This window comes from Gallus gallus, chromosome 1 (assembly GCF_016699485.2).
Source record: "Gallus gallus isolate bGalGal1 chromosome 1, bGalGal1.mat.broiler.GRCg7b, whole genome shotgun sequence".
NCBI lineage: Eukaryota > Metazoa > Chordata > Aves > Galliformes > Phasianidae > Gallus > Gallus gallus.
In genome coordinates, this window is record NC_052532.1 from 76,023,431 (window position 1) to 76,044,738 (window position 21,308).

General features: G+C 41.2%; 2 protein-coding genes across 12 annotated transcripts in view; both read left to right on the forward strand.

Annotated features, from left to right (window-relative positions):
* RIMKLB (ribosomal modification protein rimK like family member B) overlaps positions 1-2,105 on the forward strand; it is a 70,611-nt gene extending 68,506 nt beyond the window's left edge. For all 4 annotated transcript variants that reach the window (XR_006931015.1, XR_006931017.1, XR_006931018.1 and 1 more), the window contains one exon: positions 280-2,105. The gene's annotated coding sequence lies outside the window, so the exon portion shown is untranslated. The remainder of the gene's footprint in view (positions 1-279) is intronic.
* A2ML1 (alpha-2-macroglobulin-like 1) overlaps positions 1,821-21,308 on the forward strand; it is a 49,820-nt gene continuing 30,332 nt past the window's right edge. For 3 of the 8 annotated variants that reach the window (XM_046899066.1, XM_040648262.2, XM_040648280.2), the window contains exons 1-4: positions 1,821-5,580; positions 15,744-15,990; positions 16,367-16,719; positions 16,804-17,814. Coding sequence is in view for 2 of the 8 variants with exons in the window: in XM_040648232.2 (XP_040504166.1) it covers positions 5,509-5,580 (72 nt within the window). In the remaining 6 variants the exon portion in view is untranslated. The remainder of the gene's footprint in view (positions 5,581-15,743; positions 15,991-16,366; positions 16,720-16,803; positions 17,815-21,308) is intronic. The other 5 variants (XM_046899071.1, XM_040648241.2, XM_040648242.2 and 2 more) reach the window with 4 other exon arrangements.

A 21,308-nucleotide genomic window follows, 5' to 3' on the forward strand; every position in this document is an offset into this window, starting at 1 on the left:
GTAGTGAAAAAAGAGGAAGAAGTAGGTGGGCACTCGACTACCCAGAATACCCCTGAGCATGCCCAAAGGGACATTAGCACATATCTATGAGACCTTGAAAAAGAATGAATGTGTATACCAATGTACTGCATATATATGTCTTAACTGTATAAATGTGGAACCTGAACTCTGAGAGGGTGCGCTTGCTTGTCAAGTTGCCCAACGCACGTCATGAGGAATAAAGGAATATCGCTTTCTAACGCCACACTGGAGTTAGAGAGTTTTCTTCCTGGATTTCAGATGACAATTTTAGCAACCCAGATGGGACAGTGGGACTGAAATCTCATGGACCGAAGGGCTGGAGGGGCCTCTGTTCAGCACACATACTGAGTGATTCTTGGGGAGCTCCCCCAAGTCCCTGTTCCATCAGGACCAGCCACAAGTTCCCTGGAATATGGTAAGGCATTCCTTTTTATTGCCTCCAGTAAAGTGTGACAGAAGTCTGTATCATGTATGGAGAGCAAGGGTAAGGGGATCCTCAAGTAGGTACCCCACACATGAGCAGGGAGACGTCCCAAGTGTGTGGCTTGTTCTGTGTTTCCTGGAAGTCACATGGTGAGGAAGAACTTGAGACCAGCCCTCCAAGCAAAACAGGGTTCAAGTCCCTTTTAAACGAGATACTTGAGAGATTCAAGACCCTCTGAGTTCTGTGTTTCCCTGAAGTAAGACAGTGAGGGGGTGCTTGGGACTAGCCCCCCAAGAGAAATGGGGTTTAAGTCCCTGTTAAAAGGGGTGCTTGAGAGATTCAAGACCATCTGCGTTCTATATCTTCCTAAAAGTACACTTGGTTTATTGATAATTGTGTTGCATTATGGTTACTGGCATTGTGATTTTGTATGTGAACATGGGTATGTGAGTATTACTGTGGCAGCACCAAACTTTTTACTTTTTTTTTCTTGCTCCATGGTGTGTGTATGTGGTGGATCTGCAGACTGTGTTAAGCTTTGTTTTTTAGCTGCAGCAGTATTTGTGTGTTACGGTGTGTGAAGGCAATTCGCACATTCCAGACATGGTGGAGTCAGTTGTGGAAACTGCAGAGGAAACTTGCTGAAAATTGTAATTGATGGATTGGAGAACTGATTAAAATTACTGGTGGAAACCTGGGGTCTATGGATAAACAAGTGAAGTTCCCATCTTGCTGGAGGATATTGGTTATGGCTCTCCCTGGGGGAATTCAGTTACAACCATGCCTCGAGGGAGCTGGCAGACTCAATCATGTAGTGATTTGAGGAGGGACAATTGTCCAGTATAAAGTGTATTTAGATTCAAGTGTATTTAGATTATTGTGATCCGTTGCAGTTTGCACTGGGCCAAAATAGATGAGTACTGGAACAAGAAACCACCGGGCCATATTCCCTGCGTGGCTCGCAGAGCACTCAGAGGAAGAGTCAGGGGAGAAATACTTGCAAACTCTTGTTATAAAATAGTATGCTACATCAGGAATGGGGAGGAATACACTGGAAGTTGGAATGTCCTTATCTGCAGAAATTTAGGAAACCTGATATCTCAGTGTTAGCGTTGGAAGTCTCTGCGGCTGGAGATGAGACTGAAATAGAATATTTGGTAGACACTTGGTTTTTGTATTTACCAGGGGCACTGAAGCCCTTAATTGGTCAAGATTGGTTGGAGGAATTAGAGGGAAAAATACAATTTTAAAATTGGGACTTTATAGGCAGGAAAGGTGCCTGGAAGGTCAGAGGCAGTTTGTAATGATAGAAGTTTTGAGACAGAAAAAAGAAAAAAAGAGAGGCTTGAGAGAGGTATAGACCACAGAAGGCACAGGAGGGAACAGAGAAGAAATTGAGAAAGCAAAGAAAGGAGATGGATAGAGACAGAAGATTATTGGCATTGGCCATAGTGCAGGAAACTGAAAGGGGGATGATGAGGGGAAATAAAAAAAAAAAGGGGGGATACAGAGGTATAACAGCAATGCTGGAACCAAGAAGAGAGAAAAAAGGCCAGAGATCTCAGTACTAAAACCTTATCAGTGTAGAAAATGTTAGAGGTTTGGGCATTGGTGATGGGATTGCCCACACACAAAAAAAAAAAAAAAAAAAAAAAACAGCTGCAAAGATCCAGAGGATCAGAACCGCATCTCTCAAAAGCCATAGATACAATCGCAATAAATATGGAATGAAGGGGACCAGAGATGAGACCCCAGCCAAACTCCTAGTTACAATAAGGCTAGGGAATGAAGATGTAAAATTTCTTGTAGATACAGGTGCAATGTATTCAGTTATCAATACATGTAAGGGACAGTTAAGTGATCAGACAACATCAATAATTGGAGCCACCGGGAAAGCTGGAGTGCAGCCATTCTTTCATCCATTAAAATTGGAAAACTGTATACATACCAATTTCAGTATATGCCTGATTGCCCAGTGCCATTAATGGGGAGAGATACTGTGAACAAACTTCAGGCCCAAATCACATTTGGTAAAGGACAAGTCAAAATGCATACTTCAGAAAATAAAACTGTGGAGGCTTAAGTTCTTATGTTACAGAGATCATTCCCTACTGACCAGACAGTACCAGAGGACTTGGAAAATGCCGTAATACTGTGGATCGAAGCATCAGAGACACCGAGACGACTGAGACAAGCTGAACCAGTAAAGTAATGGTAACTATCCAGCTGAAGCCAGGAGCAGCACCGGTAAGACGAAATGTTCTTCAGAACTATAGCGCCTAGAGCCTTTGGTACAGTATTTTAACTTTCTAAACAGCCCCATGAAGTCTTAAAAGGAGAAGTGGAAAACCTGGTGTGGACACTGGAATGTGGAAGTCCTTCAGAGTCCTCAAGTTAGAAAGCCCCTGTTTAAAAGCTGTAGCAGTTAGAATCTTGCTTATACAGGAGGCCAGAAAATTGACTTTGGGAAACAGAATAACTTTGTATATTCCTCATATGGTTACTGCAGTACTGAATCAATCAAAAGAGAAGTTATTGGTTATCTCTGAGCAGGATCATGAAGTACCAAGTGGTCCTGATAGATCAAGAGGAAATGAAATTAAAGCTATGAAAATGTTTGTGGATGGTAGCAGTTTTGTGCGAGATAGCTTAAGAAGGCCAGGTATGCTGTGACAACCAGAGATGAAATAACAGGTTGGAACTCTGGCACTACCACCTCAGCAGAGAAAGCAGAACTCACAGCCTTGTTAAGAGCACTGTTGTTAGCAAAAGGAAAAAGTGCCAATATTTGGGCAGACTTAAAATTTGCATTTGGGGTTGTGCATATGCATGGTGCTGGAAAGAACAGAGGCTATTAACCTCCCAGGGAACACCTGTGAAATATGGAGAAACAATAATAAAACTGCTAGACTAAAAGAAATAGCTATAAAACACTGCAAAACCCACCTGTCAAACAACAATGATATCAATACGGTCAACAACCGTGCAGATACAGCTGCCAAAAATGCAGCAGAAGGAGCTTTCCTCCAACTAATACCCCCAAGATATCAAGGACTGTTTAATGAACATCCAAAGTACTAGACAGAAGATGAAAAACCAGCTTCCTTGCTAAAAGCTGAGAAAAACAAAGCAGGATGGTGGGCAACTCCAAACAACCAAGTAATAGTTCCCCAACCAGTAATGAGGAAAATAGTAGAGGATAATAATCAAACTGTGTGCTAGGGATCAGATGCCATCATCAGCAATCTAAAGACTCAAATTTTAAGTGTGTGAATAGGAGAAATTGTGAAAAACATGGTGAAGTATGCCTGAAATGTAATCCACAGTATGCAAAAAGACCACCTCCTGCAGTTACAAGGAGAGGACACAGCCCAGGAAACTGTTGGCAGGTAGACTTTTCTGAGCTCCCACGACAACCTGGGTACAGGTACTTAATGGTATTGGTTGATACTTTTTCAGGATGACTGGAAGCTGATCCCTGTCGCACCAATGAAGCAAGAGAAGTACTAAAGGTTATGCTAAAAAACATTATATCTAGATTTGGGGTACTAGTAGGGATATCATCAGGTAGAGGTTCACATTTTGTAGCTGAAATTGTTCAAAACCTAGGAAGAATCATTGGAATAGTATGAGATTTACATACTCTGTAAAGGCTGCAGTCTAGTGGAAAGACAGAAAAAATGAATCAAACTTAAAAAAACAAATTAGTAAAATCTGTTAAGAAACTGACTTGAAAAGCCCTGAGGCTCAACCTCTCACTTTACTATATGTTCCGATAAAACAACATGCTAAAGAGAAAATTAGTCCTTATGAAATGCATGGAAGGCCATTTCAGGTATTGGTGGATAATATTGATGTAAACCAATTAGGTGAACTGAAACTAAGAGAATATGTCATCTCTTTGGGGAAAGCTCTATTCACAGGTTTGTGGCTCTGGTGGCACCTCTGGAAGTCATAGCACATCCATTCCAACTTGGGTAGTGGGTGTATCTATGGACTTGGAGCTCTGAACCACTGCGGGAGAAGTGAAAAGGACCATATCAAATACTACTGACAATGCACACTGCTACTAAGGTGGCAGGAGTAGACTCTTGAATTCATTACAGAAGAACAAAAAGTGCCCAGCCAACAGTGGCAAGTAGAACAGACTGCACTGATGAAACTGAAATTTTCACATAAAAGAATGCAACTTGTGAACAGGGAAATGAAAAATCATATTATGAACTTGAATGTAGTTATGGAGATATAGTTACTTTTAGAGTATAATGTGATTGTTTGTCTTATATTAACTGCATTAATTGCTCACTTATATTAATTGTTTGGGGAAAAAAACCCACCTCTATTGCAGTACTTAAAGGATGTATATTGTTTGTCTAAAATGATAATAATTTTAGCAATACTTATTTATGCTTATCAATTGAATGCATGGGATCAAAATAAGCACATGAAGCTGATGAAAAAGGTGGCTGATGCTGACAATTCTAGTTCTTATTGGATATGCTCAGAATTGCCAAAATATGAGACAAACCCATTACAAGGATTACCACTACCAAAACAGAGTTGGGAAACAGTACTTGTTAACAAATCCATAGAGTACTTTGCAGGTAAATATGAAGAGTCACAAACATTTGTAGGAACCCAGCCTATGAATGATACCATTTGTCTGATGGATGACCAGTCAAATAGGGAAGGCTCCAGTAGGAAAATATCCACACTATAAATGGACAGTACAAATGACAAATAAGTATTTTGGAAAAAACAGGGATAAATATTGGGTGTCAACTAAAGGAAAAGGGTGGTACTGGCTATGTGGAGATCGAACTTGGAAAGTATTACCCCCATAGTGGACTGGAACTTGTACCCCAGGAATAGTAACAGCAAGGATGATAGTAACAAATCAGTTAACTGTGGTAATACAGGCCTGAGTACCCTCCAAAGTCAAGAGAGAAGTCCTTAATCCACTAATAGAAAGACCTAGTAGTTTTCACTCATTCATTGGGTGCTTACTTCCCTCTATAGGAGATGCGGAATTGGAAAAGGGTATAGCAAGCATTTCAGCAGTCATGGAACACCTCAAAAATGAAACATTAGATGCCATTATTGCCCTGAAAGAAGAAGTCCAAAGCTTACTCAAGGTAGTATTGCAAAGTAGAATGGCTTTAGATATGTTGTTAGCTGCACAAGGAGGAGTTTGTGCAGTAATAAACAATAGTTGTGTTTATATAGATCAGAGTGGTAGAATACAGACAGACATATATAAGATCTGGCATCAAATTGAAATACCGCATAAAATTAGCCAAGAAGATGTAAGCTGGAATTTAACTAACATTTTAATCAAAATGAGTTCCTCGCTTCCTAAATTGGATTGGTTAAAGAAGTCATTTGTAGAGATAGTGTGCTTAGTTGCTATATGTATCCTTGCTTGTTGCATGATTCAATGTTGAAGATGAATGTGAAAGGTCAAGAGTAGTGAGGATTAGAATACAAACATTATAACCTTCAAAAAGAAAAGGAGGGATTGATGTGGATTGGTTTGCTTAGCAATAGGGATTAGTACATTAGTTTAAGAACCAATATATTAGTTTAGCAAAAGGTGATAATTCTGAAACTTTCCATTTCAGCTTTACTGGGTGAACAGCCTTGTTTTTCCTAAATAATTTTGCACTGGGGACATAATAGAATACTTTTATTTTCTACCTCTATGATTTTGCCTCACAAGAAGTGCTGGAGTCACAACAGAATACTTTTATCTTTTGCCTCAAAATGTGCAAGGACATTTTCATTGGATTCCATGTACGCTGTTTTTAAAAGTGGCTCACTGTGGCCTAATATGCAATGGAAATCTTCCAAACTGAGGAAATGTGGTTGGAAGTGAGTCAAAGGTTTCAGTGATGAAGCCGGTAGTGAAAAAAGAGGAAGAAGTAGGTGGGCACTCGACTACCCAGAATACCCCTGAGCATGCCCAAAGGGACATTAGCACATATCTATGAGACCTTGAAAAAGAATGAATGTGTATACCAATGTACTGCATTGGTCCTTCCAGGCCCCTATACTTCTTCCTCGAAGGGATCTCTGGGTCTTCGGGCCCTGTTCTAGTGCTGCAATAGTAACAGCTGCTATTGTTCTTCCCAATTTCCTTGCTATCTCTTTTCCTCATTCAGTTTCCAGATCCCTCACCTCTCTTCTGGGTCCTGACATCCCTGTTACACCTTGCTTATCTCATGCCTTCCTCAAGCTGTGTCTTTCCCAATCCTTTTTCACTTTCCAAACTTTCCAAAAACTACTAAGATTATATTTCAGTTTCACCTCCTCCCCTCTGGAAGCTTCCAGTTCTAGCACTGGAATTTTGGGTTTCCTAGATCTCTGCAGATGAAGGCTATTCTCGCTTCCAATGTCTTTCCCCCACCCCCCGTTTGCAAGTAACATGCTGTTTACAGCAGGAGTCCCTCTCTCACTCTGAGAGTTCTGCTTACGAGCCGTGGTGGGGGCGCAGTGTGGAGAGAGTTTGTTTTCATGCTGGCGCAGATCACTCTAGTATCTCAAACTCACTGCTTTTCCTTAACCCTTTTGCTGTTTTTTTTTTTTTTTCAGAATTCCACTATTCATACTCTGTTACACTTCCACATACCATTAACAATTACACTTTCATGTACCATCAAAACAGTTTGTTCTGGATTCAGAAGAAGGAGGTGGTATCAGAAATGCCACAGGCTCTTGGAATGAACCAGGACCTTGGATGAGCCATCTTTGTGGCTTTGATGGTCACTTATACTCTAGGACTGCTGTAGAGATTGTCCCTTCAAGAGCTTGGGGTTTTGTATTTCTGAGTTGTGAAGGACCTTTCTTTCTAACATCCAGAAGCTTTCAAATAATAAAACTTGCAAAATTATATAAGTTAATAAGAAATTAAAACAATCCTTTGGGATATCCAGCAGATTTCATATTTGTGGCAGTTTACTTGATCATACATTAGGCAGTTTCAGATATCAGTAAAGTCAGATTAGTAAAAGTACCAGTCTTCTAGTAAGAATCTGCAGTTCTTTCTTATCTTTTCTGTAGTGGAAAGAACAGAAACTTTTTTTTTTTTTTTTTTTTTTTTTTTTTTTTTTTTTTGTATAAAGTACATTTAAGCCTACTAATCCTGTGGCCATCAGTGCCTCAATTCTAAATCATGGAGTTATAATCAAAATCACTTTCCAAACTTTACATAGCTCTTTGTGAACTGAAAACCATTGTGACTGCTGTGTGAGTCTTTTACTGCATTTGAAAAACAAATATTTAGTGAAAGAGCTTAGACTGTGTGAGAGCCTAAAACAAGCAAGGAGAATGCAACAATTTATGTTACAAAGTTAATCTGTCTTGAGAACTGAGCTTTCTAAATAAAGTACATTCTCTGGCTGTGCATTTCTTCAGGGAGTGCGAGCAATTGACAGACTGTCTGAGAAAAAGGTCATTTGTTTCCCACAAATGATGTCTGCAGATATATGTTAATCATCAGTTTAATGCTATTAAGAATTGCATCCTGTTAAAAGGGTTGATTCTACTAATTTCAGCCATAGCACAGCCTGAAATGCATTTAAAATTGTTTTTAAGTGGATCCATACTACCACAAATACTCCATAGAAAATCCATGTCTGAAGTGAACTTCCTTGTGACCAAAGATGAGACCAGAGAGCACGTGCTCTTGTTTAACTTCATGCAGTTGGTGATTGCCCAGTTCTCTAATTTGTCTAGATCTGTCTGCAAGGCTTCTCCAAGTTTAGTATAATCAGCAAATGTGCTCTAAACAGCTTCTAGTCCTACATCCAAGTCATTTATGAAAATATTAAGGAGATCCTAAAACGGATCCCGGAGGAGCCCTTCTTGTGACTGGCTGCCAGCCTGATGTAACTCCATTTACTATAACTCTTTTGGCCTGACCCATCACTCAGTTGCTCACCCATCGCGTTGTTTTATTCTAGCTATATGCTGAATGTTTTGTCCAAAAGGATATTGTGAGAAACAGTATCAAAAGGTTTACTGAAATCCAAAAAGATAACATCAGTTGGCTTCCCTTGGTCATCTAGATGGGTGACCTTGTCATAAAAGGAAATTAAGTTAATTAGACAGGGCCTTCTGCTCATGAAACTGTGTTGGCTATGACCAATGACCGCATGGTCCTTCAGGTGTTTCTCAATAACTCTCACTATTAATTTTCTCCATAATTTCACTGGGCACTGAAATGAAACCGACAGGCCTATAATTAGCAGGGTCTTCTCTCTTGTCCTTCTTGAAAACAGGAATGTTTGCCAGCTTTCAGTCAAATGGGAACTCTTCAGTTTTCCAATACCACTGAAAAATAATTAAGAGGCTTACAATGTCATTGGAAGGCTACCCTGGGATGAATCCCATTGTGTCCCATGGACTTATATGCATCAAGGTGAAGCAGCAAATCCTGCACAAATTTGAGGTTGGCTGGGAACTGATTGTTCCTGCAATCACAGTTCTCCAACCTGGGGCACCTGGGGTGCCAGAGCCCATCATCAGTGCTGAAGATGGAGGCTAAGAAGGCATTAAATGTATCTGCTTTGTCTATGTCCCTGTTTGTAAAGTGACGATTCTCACCAAGTAATGAACAGATGTTCTCTCTGGTCCTACTTTTGTTGTTAACATATTAAAAAAACAAAAACAAAACAAAACAAAAACCAACAACAACAACAACAAAAAACCCACCTTTTTATTGTCCTCCACAGTATTGCCCAGCTTCAGCTCTAATTGAACTTTGGCCACACAATTTTTCACTGTGCAAAGGCAAACAGCATCTATGTAGTCTTCCCATGTTGCCTGACCTTGTTTCCAGAGGCTGTACACTTCCTTTCTCTGCCTGAGCTCTAGAAGAAAATCCTTGTTCAGCCAAACCATCTTTCTGCTCTGCCTGCTTGGCTTCTGATGTTTTGGAATTGCCTGTTCCTATCCTCTCTGGAAGTGATACTTAAAAAGTAACCAGCACTGCTAGACTCCAATGGCTTCAAAAAGAGTTTCCCAGGGGACTTTGCTAACTAGTTTCCTGAGCAGCCTAAAACCTGCTCTCACTGTATCCAGGGTTCAGGTTTTGGTGCCAGTTTTCCTCCTATCATCAAAGATTTTTAATTCAACCATATCACGATCACTATCGCCAAGACAGGCACCAATTGCCACCTCAACCACAAGGTTTTCTCTGTTCACAAGCAACAGGTCTAGGAAAGCACCATTCCTCCCTGTCTCCCTTAGACCAGGAAGTTGTCATCAACATGTTTTAAGAGTCTCCTGGACTGTGTGACATTCCTGTCTGGCAAATTTAAAACAAGGACAGTTAATCTAGAGTTCTCTCTTAGTTCATTTTAGAATAATTAATTGGTATCATCATCCTGGATGAGTGGTCTACTCCCACAGCGACTTCTGCCTTATTTACTTGTCCTTTGTCTTTACCCAGGGGCTCTCAACTATATCATAACCAACTGACAGCTCCATACAGTCCAGCCCCTCCATTACATACAGCCCTATGCCCCACCTCTCCTGCTCTGCCTGTCTGAAAAGTCTGTATCCATCTTCCATCCATCACAGCATGGAATCCTGGGAAAAAACTATACAACACAGTGCTCATCTAACAGCATTACTTTCCACTTAACTTTAGTAGTTTTTTTTTTTTTTTAATATTCTGTTTATACAGTCACTAGGATTCAGTATTACTACCCCAGATAATGGTATGTTGCAGAATTTGGAATTACTGTTCCATCAAGGTCAACAGTCCTCAGCTCATGGTGTGGAGTACATCTGAACAACATCTTCTGAAACTGCTCGTTTTGCAGGTCCCTTGAGAAAGCTGCTTGCAAAGTTTTTTGTTGCCAGAACTGAAATGCTGTTACATGTGAATAGTTGTCAGAAACAAAAAGCAAGTATCTTAATCAATCTTCACTTTCAGTAACTCTGGAGTGTTTGCTATTGTCAGAACAGCTGAATATATTTTAAAATAGAACAGAGGTGCATTTGACAACACTATCTGCTTGTCACATACCAGTACAATATTATTCCAATTTCTCAGACTGAGCCTTTGTTGCCTATGTTCCATATCCAGGCATTCAGGTCTTTCTACAATTGACAGAATCATTGTTTAAACCTTTATTTTCTTCTTCAGTCTGTTATTTAACCACGAAGGACACTTTTTACTGGCATTATTTCAGCTTACAAACTGTATGTCAGTCTTTCCAGTCAAAGTATTGTCATCAAATCAGTGAAATATTGTCCCACATTTATTAAAAAAAAAAAAAAAAAAGTAAGAAAAAAAAAATTGGTGCCAGATTTTCATGATGAAAAGACTTATTAACACCTTTGATTGTTAGTGATTTTTTTCCTCATGTTCTTAATCATGCTCAAATGAAGCAAAACTGTTCCATCAGTTTAAAGTGATATTCTAAGCGCACAGAACTCACCAGAATAAGATCCTTAAGCAGGTTTCTTTATATACCTTCTTTTAACAGCATAGAAAATGTGGATCAAAGACTAACAAAATGGACTGCACATCCAATTGAAATAATTTGTGCTGTAAGTAAGCAGGATCTTCCTCAATATGGCCCCCAAAGCAGTGTAAAGAGCTGCTGCAAACTCTTACCAAATGGTTGTAGGGAGGGTAGACTGGGGTGTTAGCTCATTACTGTATGCTGGATCAACACTTACAGACACGTAAGAAAAAAGGGAGCTACCTGTTGATCTCTTAGCATTTTTCAACAAAAAGTCCCATGACACATTCTCTTCAGCCACAGTCTGTTATATTAGCATTAGGCTTATAGAGAAAAAAATTAAATGGAGACAAATGAAGTCACTCTACTCCATATCCTTTAAGTGTGGAACACAAGATCATGTTGGGTATGTAAATTGCCCTTTATGTGGGTGGCTACAGAAATCTTAACAAGTTACTGTGCAGGGAACTCCTGTGCAGCTGCAGATGCTCAAAAATCAGTAGCTGAACATTCAGACATTTCCTCTTAGAGTGATCATTTTTCTACTCCCACTGGTTTCCAGGCTGAGAGCTCTCTCATACCCTACTTTGTTCCCCACCTTCGTATGTTTTTCCCTTTTTTGACTTCTGGACGTGTCTTAAAATTCCCAGCAATTCCTTGTCCTGCTTTAATTTCAGTCCTACTGTTCTGTTTTTTATCCACTTCTGTGGCCTAGTAATTACCCTCCGCTTTCAGGCTAAGCTCCTGTATTCTTGTGTACTCCAGGGTGGTGCTTTTGAATGCAAATTGAATGACGTTTTCTGTTCATATGCCATGTGCATGGTAACGTAAAGAAATAAACGTTCAGAGCAGACAAGGCCAACACCTTGCTAAACAATAGTATTTACTTCTGGATATTGAAGCTCTATCTATCTGCACTTCAGAACACTCAAAGGAGATTTTATAAGTTGCTGAATGAGGATTTGTTGACAGTTTACAGGCTGGTCTGGCCTGGTTCCGTGACTAGTGGGGCGGAGGGATTTTTTTTTGCAAAATCTGTGCCTCCGGAAAAGGGAAACAGGGGACCCCCTCCCCTCCACCCCCCAAAAAAAAGAATAATTAAAAAAAACAGCGGCAACGATCTGAGGAGAAACAAACTAATTTACTAAATATAGTATCGGAATGCACAATAACACACTATAATACAATATAATTCAATATAATTGTTAATAAAATCAAATATAATTGAGAGAAGGATTGTCTGAGAGCTAAAGGCCTTACACTAATACTGAAGCCTTGCGTGCAGTCAGGAGCAGTAGCAAGACGATCCAAAAACAAGCACAACGAGACGAGAAGAAGAAAGACTCAGGTCAGGTGACCTACAGTCCTTATAACTGTTCCCCTGAGCAGGAATGATAACAGTATTTGAACAGTCTTCTGGGGAGCGTAGTTCTTCTCTTCTGGACAAGTACTCAGAACTAGAGCATTTGCTATTTACTGACACAGTACACTGCATGATGTTATGATATGGAATACCGATAACCAAAAATCATAAAACCATGACAGGATTGTACAAATAATGTGTTTGCACTAGCAGAGAGGCTTCACCAAGTTTCTAAACTGCAGACCTAATCATAGAATCATAGAATGGCTTAAGTTGGAAGGAAACTTAAAGATCATCAAGCTCCAACCCCTTGCTGTGGACAGTGTTGCCATGGAAGAGGCATGTGGAATGGGTCATCCACAGCTTCTCTTGGCAACCTGTTCCAATACCTCACCACTCTCTGAGTAAAGAATTTTATCCTAATATCTAACATAAATCTCCCCTCTTTTAGTTTAAAGCCATTCCCCCTTGTCCTGTCACTATAAGGTCATGTAAAAAGTGGGTCTCCCTCCTGCTTGTAAGCTCCCTTCAGGTACTGGAAGGTCTCAGTGAGGTCCTCCTAGAGCTGTCTCTTGTTCAAGCTAAAGAAGCCCAAGTCCCTCAACCTTTTTTCATAGGAGAGGTGCCACAGCCCTTTGATCATGCTCACAGCCCTCTATTGGACCTGCTTCAACAGGTCCACATTCTTCTTGTTGTGGAGGCAGTTCTCCAGGTGGGGCTTTAGAAGAGCCGAGTAGGAGACAGTCACCTTCCTCTCCTTGCTGACCACCCTCTTTTGATGCAGCCCAAGATGTCATTGGCCTTCTGGCCTTCAAGCACACACTGCTGGCTCATGCCTAGATTTTGGCCCACCAGAGTCCCCAAGTCCTTCTCTGCTAGTCTCAATGAATTCTTCTCCTAGTATGTACTCTTATTTAGTATTGCCGTGACCAAAGTGCAACACCTTGCCCTTGTTCTTGTTGAACCTCGTTAGGTTCTTGTTCAGTTTTGAGTGACTGCCAGAAATGTTAATGTGAGTGACTGCCCGGAAGTAAAATTCAATGCACCGTTCCTTATAATCATTTTTGGGAATATTTCAGCAGAAACATTTGGTGTGAGGAAGGCATATCCCCCTTAAAATATCACACAAGACTGTTGAAATCTGGCCAAAAGAAAACAAAACAAACGGAAAACAGCTTCCTATTATGGAGAGAACTGACTTTTACAAGAGGTACTATAGTTTTGCTTGAAGTTAACAGATATCCTATCTAAGAAATACATTTTACATAGTGTGCATATATGCAAACACACCGTATGCTTACTAGATGTGCGGACTAAACCTCAGGCTTTCTCAGAACCCAAAATTCCAATCATGATTTTTGGATCTCACTAGGTAATCCCTTCAGTAACAATAACTGCTGGGCCATCATGTGTAAAGAGGGCGTATTTGCCTGTAGGAACAACTTTATTAGTCACATTTCTCTAGTCCAAAAAGCAGAGGTTTCTTAAGGAATAAACTGTCCATTGGTTCCCCTGAGAGGCATAGGGTATGAACCACTTCACTAGGAAGCCTGTTTGAGTGTTTGAACACCCTCATGAGAAAGAAATGTTTCCATATATCCAGTCTAACCCTCCCCATGTGCAGTTCTGTGCCATTGCTGTCCTGCCATTGGTTCCCAGGAGCAGAGAGCCCAGCACCTCCCTCTAATTCCCCTCCTCAAGTAGTTGCTGAGAGCAAGGTTTTTGCCTCTCAGCCTTTTCCAGATTGGGCATCCTGAGTATCCATTCTCTCCTCACAAGACATGCCTTCCAACCCTTTTATCAGCTTTGTTGCCCTTCTCTGGATGCTTTCAGGGACCTTAATGTCCTTTTTGTATAGTGAGGCCCAGAAGCGCACACAATACTAAAAGACCACACTGTCAGAAGTACTTTCTGTTATCACAGAAGTGTGATGGGTTGAATCACACAATTGGAGTACTGCAGTCAATGTCTAGTCAGAAAGAACAGATAAGGAAAGAAAGGTGTGTGGGTGTTGCAATCTAGAAAAAATGAGAATGATTGATAACTGTCTTTGAAGAACAGCAGGTTGAGTTTAAGGGTACAGATTACAGAACAAACAAACAAGGGAAACTTTGTGGTCAGTGTCTACTATGAGCAACCCAATAAAGGAGGGGATGGAAGAGTTCTTTCTTCAACTGCAGGAAATATGCTTGTATGCCTTGATGCTGGACACAGGGCCACCTTCTCCATTTTGGAGCCTGCTGCTGTGGGTCACATGGATTATGCTGGCTGCATGCTAGGCATGTTGTGTGTGCTGTTCCTAGGGCCAGATGATCAGCCTTGCGTCAAAAGCATGATTGGCTTGCAGTGATAGTCAGCAAGGCAGCAGGAGAAGGAGGAAAGACAGTTCATGGGACCAGATGGATTGCACCCTAGAGTGCTGAGGGAGTTGGTGAATGTAGTTGCCAAGCCACTCTCCATCATCCTTCGGCAGTCCTGGTTAACCAGAGATGTCCCAGCAGACTGGAGGCTGGCAAATGTGATGCCTATCTTCAAAAAGGGCCAGAAAGATGATCCTGGTAGCTACAGACCTATCAGTCTCACCTCGGTGCTGGGGAAGGTCATGGAATGGATAATCTCAGGAGCCATCATGGACCGCTAAAGGGTCAACCAGGAGATCGGGCCCAGTCAGCATGGGTTTGTGAATGGTAGATCCTGTCTGACAAACCTGATTTCATTCTATGACAAGGTGACCTGCTTAATGGATGAAGGTAAGGCTGTTGATGTAGTCTACCTGGACTTCAGTAAAGCCTTTGTCACTGTCCCCCACAACACTCTCATGGAGAAGCTGGCTGCCCATGGTTTGGATAGGCGTATGCTCTGATGGGTGAAACACTGGCTGGATGGCCAGGCCCAAGGAGTTGTGGTCCATGGAGTTAAATCCAGTTTGCGGCCAGTCATGTGTGGTGTCACCCAGGGCTCGGTATTGGGGCTGCTTCTATTTAACATCTTTATTAACAATCTTGACAAGGGGACTGAGTGCACTCTTAGTAAGTTTGCAGACAACACCAAGTTGGGAGTTGGAACTAAAAGTCCATCCAGCTCCAACCCCCCTGCTGCAAGCAGGGTTGCCAAACACTAAATCAGCTCCCAATCCAACCTGGCCTTGAGTGCCTCCAGGGATGGGGCACCCACAACTTATCTGGGCACAAGGTCTCAACTTTATCATGACTATTCAGAGTCTATCCACCTCTTAACATAGAGAGTAACTCCCCTTCTGCACCTGCCTATGTCTTCTAAAAAGCTTGTAGCCCTCAGTCATAGTATTCCAGTTAGCATAAGCAGTTGGTCCCGCTATGTTTCTGTGATAGCAATTAGATCATATGCAAGTATTTTTTTCTCCAAGTTAAAACACTAACAAGGAATCAATTAGATCTTTAGGAGTTCTTCTCTTACTGAAAGTCTCTGTTTTGGACGACAGACTTGTGCCTGCTAGCTTGCTTCCTGCAGCGAATACAAAGTTCTGAAACAATCAGCCTGATTGATCAGGTGCTCTGCTGTTAGCAATGATAACAATTGGAACAGAAGGCCACCATGTGGAGTCATGAGCCTCCTCAACTCAAATGAAAAGACCTCAGGAAAGACTGGAGGAAGAAATGAAGAAAAGATAGAGGGTGAAAAAGAAAAATTGAGGGAATGGCTGAAGCGACATACCAAGAAGAGACAATGTAAGAAAATGCAGTCTTCCTTTTCTAATATGTTTTATTTGTTTTAGTTTTAAAATCTCTAATGCAGGGAAAACATGGGACTGAAAATTTTGTCTAATAGCAAGATAAAGAAGCCAGTGGATTTTGTACTTTATTTATTTGTTTGTTTGTTTAGAGAATCACATAATTGTAGGTGTTGGAAGGGACCTCTGGAGATAATAAAGTCCAACTTCTCCCTCTCCCTCCCCTCATCTAAAGCAGGTTCCCTATGGTAGGTTGCACAGGAAAGCACCCCGATGGTTCCTAAATATTTCCAGAGAAACTCCACAACCTTTCTGGACAGCTTGTTCCACTGCTTTGTCATCCTTACAGTAAAGATTTTTTTCCTGTGTTGCAGTTTTTGCTGAAGATGGACTCTATCCCTTCATCCAGATTACTGATAAAGATGTTGAGTAAGACTGGGCCCTGTACTGACCTGTGGGGAACACCGCTAGTTACAGGCCTTCAACCAGACTCTATGCTGTTCATCACAACCCTCTGAGCTCTACCACTCAGCCAGTTCTCACTTTATCTACTGTCCTCTCATGTACTCCACACTTACTAAGTTTCATTACAAGGATGGTCTGGGAGACAGTGTCAAAAGCCTTGCTGAAGTCAAGGTACACAACATCCACTGCTCTTCCCTCATCTACCCAGCCAGTGATGACATAATAGAAGGCTACCATGTTGGCTGAGCATGATTTCCACTTGGTAAATGTTGATTACTATTGATGATCTTTTCTTCCAATTGCTTGGAGATGACACCTGGGATAAGTTGTTCCATCACCTTTCCAGGGACAGAGGTGAGGCTGACTGCTGTTGCCCGGATCCTCCTTCTTGCCCTTTATGAAGACTGGAGTGACATTGGCTATCATCCAGTCTTCAGGACTGGACATTCTCCAAGACCTTTCAAAGATGATAGAGAGCAGTCTGGCAGTCACTTCTGCCAGCTTCCTCAGCACTCATGGGTGCATCCATCAGGACCCAAGGATATGTGTCCATTTTGCTTAGACAACCTCTGATCAGCTCCTGCTCAACCAACGGTAAACCGTATTTTCTCCAGACTCTCTTACCTCCAGGGTCTGGGATTTCCTGTGATTTTTCAGTTGTATCAGTAAAGACTGAAGCAAAGAAGGTATTCATCATCTCCATCTTCTCAGCATACCCTGTTAACAGGGCACCCACCTCATTAAACAGCAGAACAATATCTTTCCTCGTCCTCCTTTTTCTGTTGACATACTTAAAAAAAGCCATACTTGTTCTTGACCTCTCATGCCAGGTTTATTTCTAAATGTGCCTTAGCTTTCCTCATTGTGTCCCTGCAGGCTCTGACAGTATTGCTATATTCCTCCCAAGTGACCAGGACATTTTTCCACATTTTGTAAACTTTCTTCTTCTACTTGAGTTTATCCAAGAACTCCTTGCTCATGCATGCAAATCTCCTGCTATTTTTGCTTGATTTTTTACTCTTAGGCTGCACCAATCTTGAGCTTGGAAGAAGTTGACCAAAACTCTTCTTAACAGTTGTAATCCTCCCGATGTCTACCTCTGACAAATAAGCTGGTCTGCCATGACCTCTTCTTTTCCTCCGTCCATTTGTTTTAAGTGCTAAGCTGCCTTGTGAGTCTGACCATGACAATTTCAGGATCAGTCACATCTTTTCCTCTCACCAGGAAATCCACTGGTAAAGCAAGTCAGTCAGCCCCATAAGCCCCAGATGTGAGACCTGTTCCAGAGTGAGTCCAACTTAATTTGCTGTGTGTGATTTGGGGACTCCTTGGGACCCAGTACTCCAGTCTGTGAGAGGTAAATATTACTAGAGGAAATGTCTGTTTGACCCTGAGCATTGGAGTTGTCTTCTTGGACCCAGTTTCTGAGTCACTGTGCAGCTCCAAGGAAGATCCTTTTTCTTTTTTTTTTCTTGTTTATCCCTGTATTGTCCTTATGTGGAATGGTTTTGGTAGGGGGGGGGAGCTTCAGGGATGGCCCTTGTGAGCAAAGCCCATCAGTTGCCCCACATCAGATAGAGCCAGCTCTTGCTGGCCAGAGCTGACTGCACCCTCATTTCCCATTCCTCTGTGCTGCTCAAGGGGAGGAAGTGGAAAAGAGTGGTGGGGGAGAGGGAATATTCTTAGCTTGCTTTTAGTTCTCACTGCTCTAGTCTATTAGCAATAGGCATTGCATTAATCTCACTTATGCTTGAGTCTATTTTGTCCATGACGGTAACTGTTAAATGATCTTCCTCTCCTTACCCCCACGTATGACCTTTTTTCCCACTGTATTTTTCCTGTCTTTCTGAGGAGAGGGAGTGAGAATGAGAGTGAGAGTGTGCTGTGGTGGAGCTTAGCTACCTACCAATGTGAAACCACCACAATGCATCTGTTTCTTCAAGGTCTATGTAGTTTGTCTGTCTTCTCTTTGGCATTGTAAATCTTGAAAAAACACAGGTGTAAGCTGTACAGGTAATCTAAATATCAGTATTTCTCCTCAGGGTTTTTTTTTCTTTTTTCTTTTACTTTACTATTATTATTATTTTAATGGGCACCCTTCTTCCTCTATCCTGGGATCTGGTTTCTTTTCAGGGGCTCAGGAGAGAAGCAAGTTCAAGTCAGTGTCTCTGATACCGTTAGAGAATTAAAAGTCAACATCTTAAATTTCAGACAGTGACAACTTTGGGATGTCTCCCACAGTGGGAGTGACTGCCCATGTAAAATGTTGCTCTCCATTTTGTTATAAGCTCCCTTTAAGTAGTGAAAAGTACTACTTAAGTAGTAGTGCTTTTGCATTTGTCTTCAAACTGCAGTACTTTGGACGGTCTGAGTATAGAAGCCAAGCACTGAGAGAAGCATAGAACAACTTACTGCATGTTACCTTCAGGCTTTCTGACCCTGCCAATTTCTGCTCCTTTTGATTTGTTTGTCCAGGTGTGTTCTCAGTTCCATGCCTGGCCTTCATGTAGTGGACAAATTCTACTGACAAAACAGCAGAAAGTGGGTGTGGTGCTCCACCTCAGTTTTAGAGACAAATTCTTCTGAGGACTCCCTAGTCAGGCTGCGTAAACATGGCCTGTGGCCTCAGAGGTTTTACAAACCCTACAAGGATTGTGAAAAATTCTTAATGCAAAAGTATATTTCACTGTCAGAATACAACACTATCAAATTCCTATGTCTTCAAAGAAGATGCTACACTGTACGTATAGATGGTGTGTGTATGTAAGAAGTGAGCTTGGAATGTCAGTGATCTGGATCATTATGTTTGTGGTTGCAAATAAAAGGATGCAACAATGGAAGAGTACAGAAACTGAAGAGTGATTCATTTTCTTTGATAGCTGATTTTACAGTACTGGCCCTGTAACAGATGTAGTTCTCTAAAGAAAATGATATAATCAAATTCATAGAATGATTTCAGTTGGAAGGGACCTGAAAGGTTTAGTTCCAAATCCTCTTACCATGGGCAGGAACATCTTTCACAGTTGCTCTAAGTCCCATACAAGCTAGCCTTGAATCTTTCCAGGAATGGGTCGATGATAAGTTTCTCTTCTCTGCTCAGTCTCCTGTTAAAGTGGCATGCAGACATCAGTGCTTTCCCAGTGCTCTTCTCATAGAGAGCATAAATATTATTGCCTCTATATTTTATTAAAGTAATCATATTAATTATTATTAATACTAATATTATATTAAATTAATTAGATCAATTCATTGGAGTGATTTCCAAGGTACCATCGCACCTAGTCCTTATTCTGAATCATGAGTTTTCTTCCTTGATCATGAGTGGCCTTTACTAACTTTCTGCTCTTCCTTTCCATTTTTTATTCTAATAATCTATGGAGGGCAGGTATCTGGTTTTGTGTTACCACTATGTATGTCCCTTGCTCCAGATGAATATAGTTTATTTTCATGAAGGATAGATCCTTTCCAGAACTAGAAACTGTGCACAATCTTGCTTTACTCTTTGCATTTCAGAGACTTTTGTCAGGTCTGTGACACCTGTGCAGATGTCAGTCACTGCCTTCAATACATGTCCTTCAAATGTATGTTGCTGTGACCAAGAGCCGGGTTTGCTTAAGTCAAGAAAGGAACAGAGAATGCACCTGGGCAAACACTGTAGGAGGAACATGGTGGGGCAGGGTCAGAAAGCTGGCTTTTGGACAGCTCTTGTCAGAAGTCTGCCAACATCTGACCCTCTCTGGCTATGATTTATTGTTTTGTGGCAGACCTGACTGGTGTTTTCTCTATGAAAATGCCAGATTTTAGCCAAAGGGTGATTTAAAATTTTGTCTGCTGTTCTCAGTGGCATGACCTTCCTTCACAAGGATGGGGAGAATGAGTCCATTGAAACAGAAAAGATGAAAGTCTTTCTTGCCTAGGAGCCTAGCACTGATTTAGGCTGACTGAAGCTGATTTCTGAAATCCGCTGAGAGAACTGATGAAGCTAACTGGCAAAAGTCCAGATGAGCCATGAAATACACCTGAGACTAAGACAGTACTAGCACCAACTGCTTCTGTGCATAACAGATAGCCCACATGATGCACAGTTGCTCTTAGGTAGAGGCAGAATAAGATGGAGATCAGTCAAATGGAATCAGTCAAACCTCAGCTGGAAAAAGAGTATCGAGAGGCTTGGGAACAGGTATCCCAGATAAGCTGGAAATCTGAAAAGCCTGATTTTGCCAGACAAAAATCTCCCAACTGCCTGCTTAAGTAATGTCATGTTAGAACCTACGTATGTAAAGATTATGCTGCATCAGCATTATTTAACGTTGCTGGGAAATATTTCCAGGCACAGAACCACAGCTGTCTGTAATATAAGAACTGTTCCTGTTACATTTTAGCTCAACCTACTTAATGTTGTCTCAAACAAGCCAGAGATGTAGTTCATGATTTAATGCAATCCTTATACCACTCACAACAGACACTTTACGTTGTGAAAGTACTCTTCTGGAAGTTAAGCACTGGTTAAGGTTGGTTGGTTAAGCAGCACAATTGTCTACTATTCTGTAGAGGTTGTCATTGGTGCTATAAAACAGCCCCCTTGTTTAATCCCTGAGTTCTAAAGTGATTAATGTGTTCAAAAACAGAGCAAAATCATATGACATAGAGACACTTTAGCCCTTCAAAGCTAGCTATGAACACTGACGAACTTGTACTAGTTCCTGAGACACTCTCCTTGCTGTTGGTGCTACTGCAAATGGATGTTGCAGAAAAGCTAGTGGAGATCTCTGTTTCATTGTATTCATTTTACTTATGTGCAGAAAGAGAAAAGGCAAAGTCACTAAGCTAATTAGTAGTTGATGGCTGATA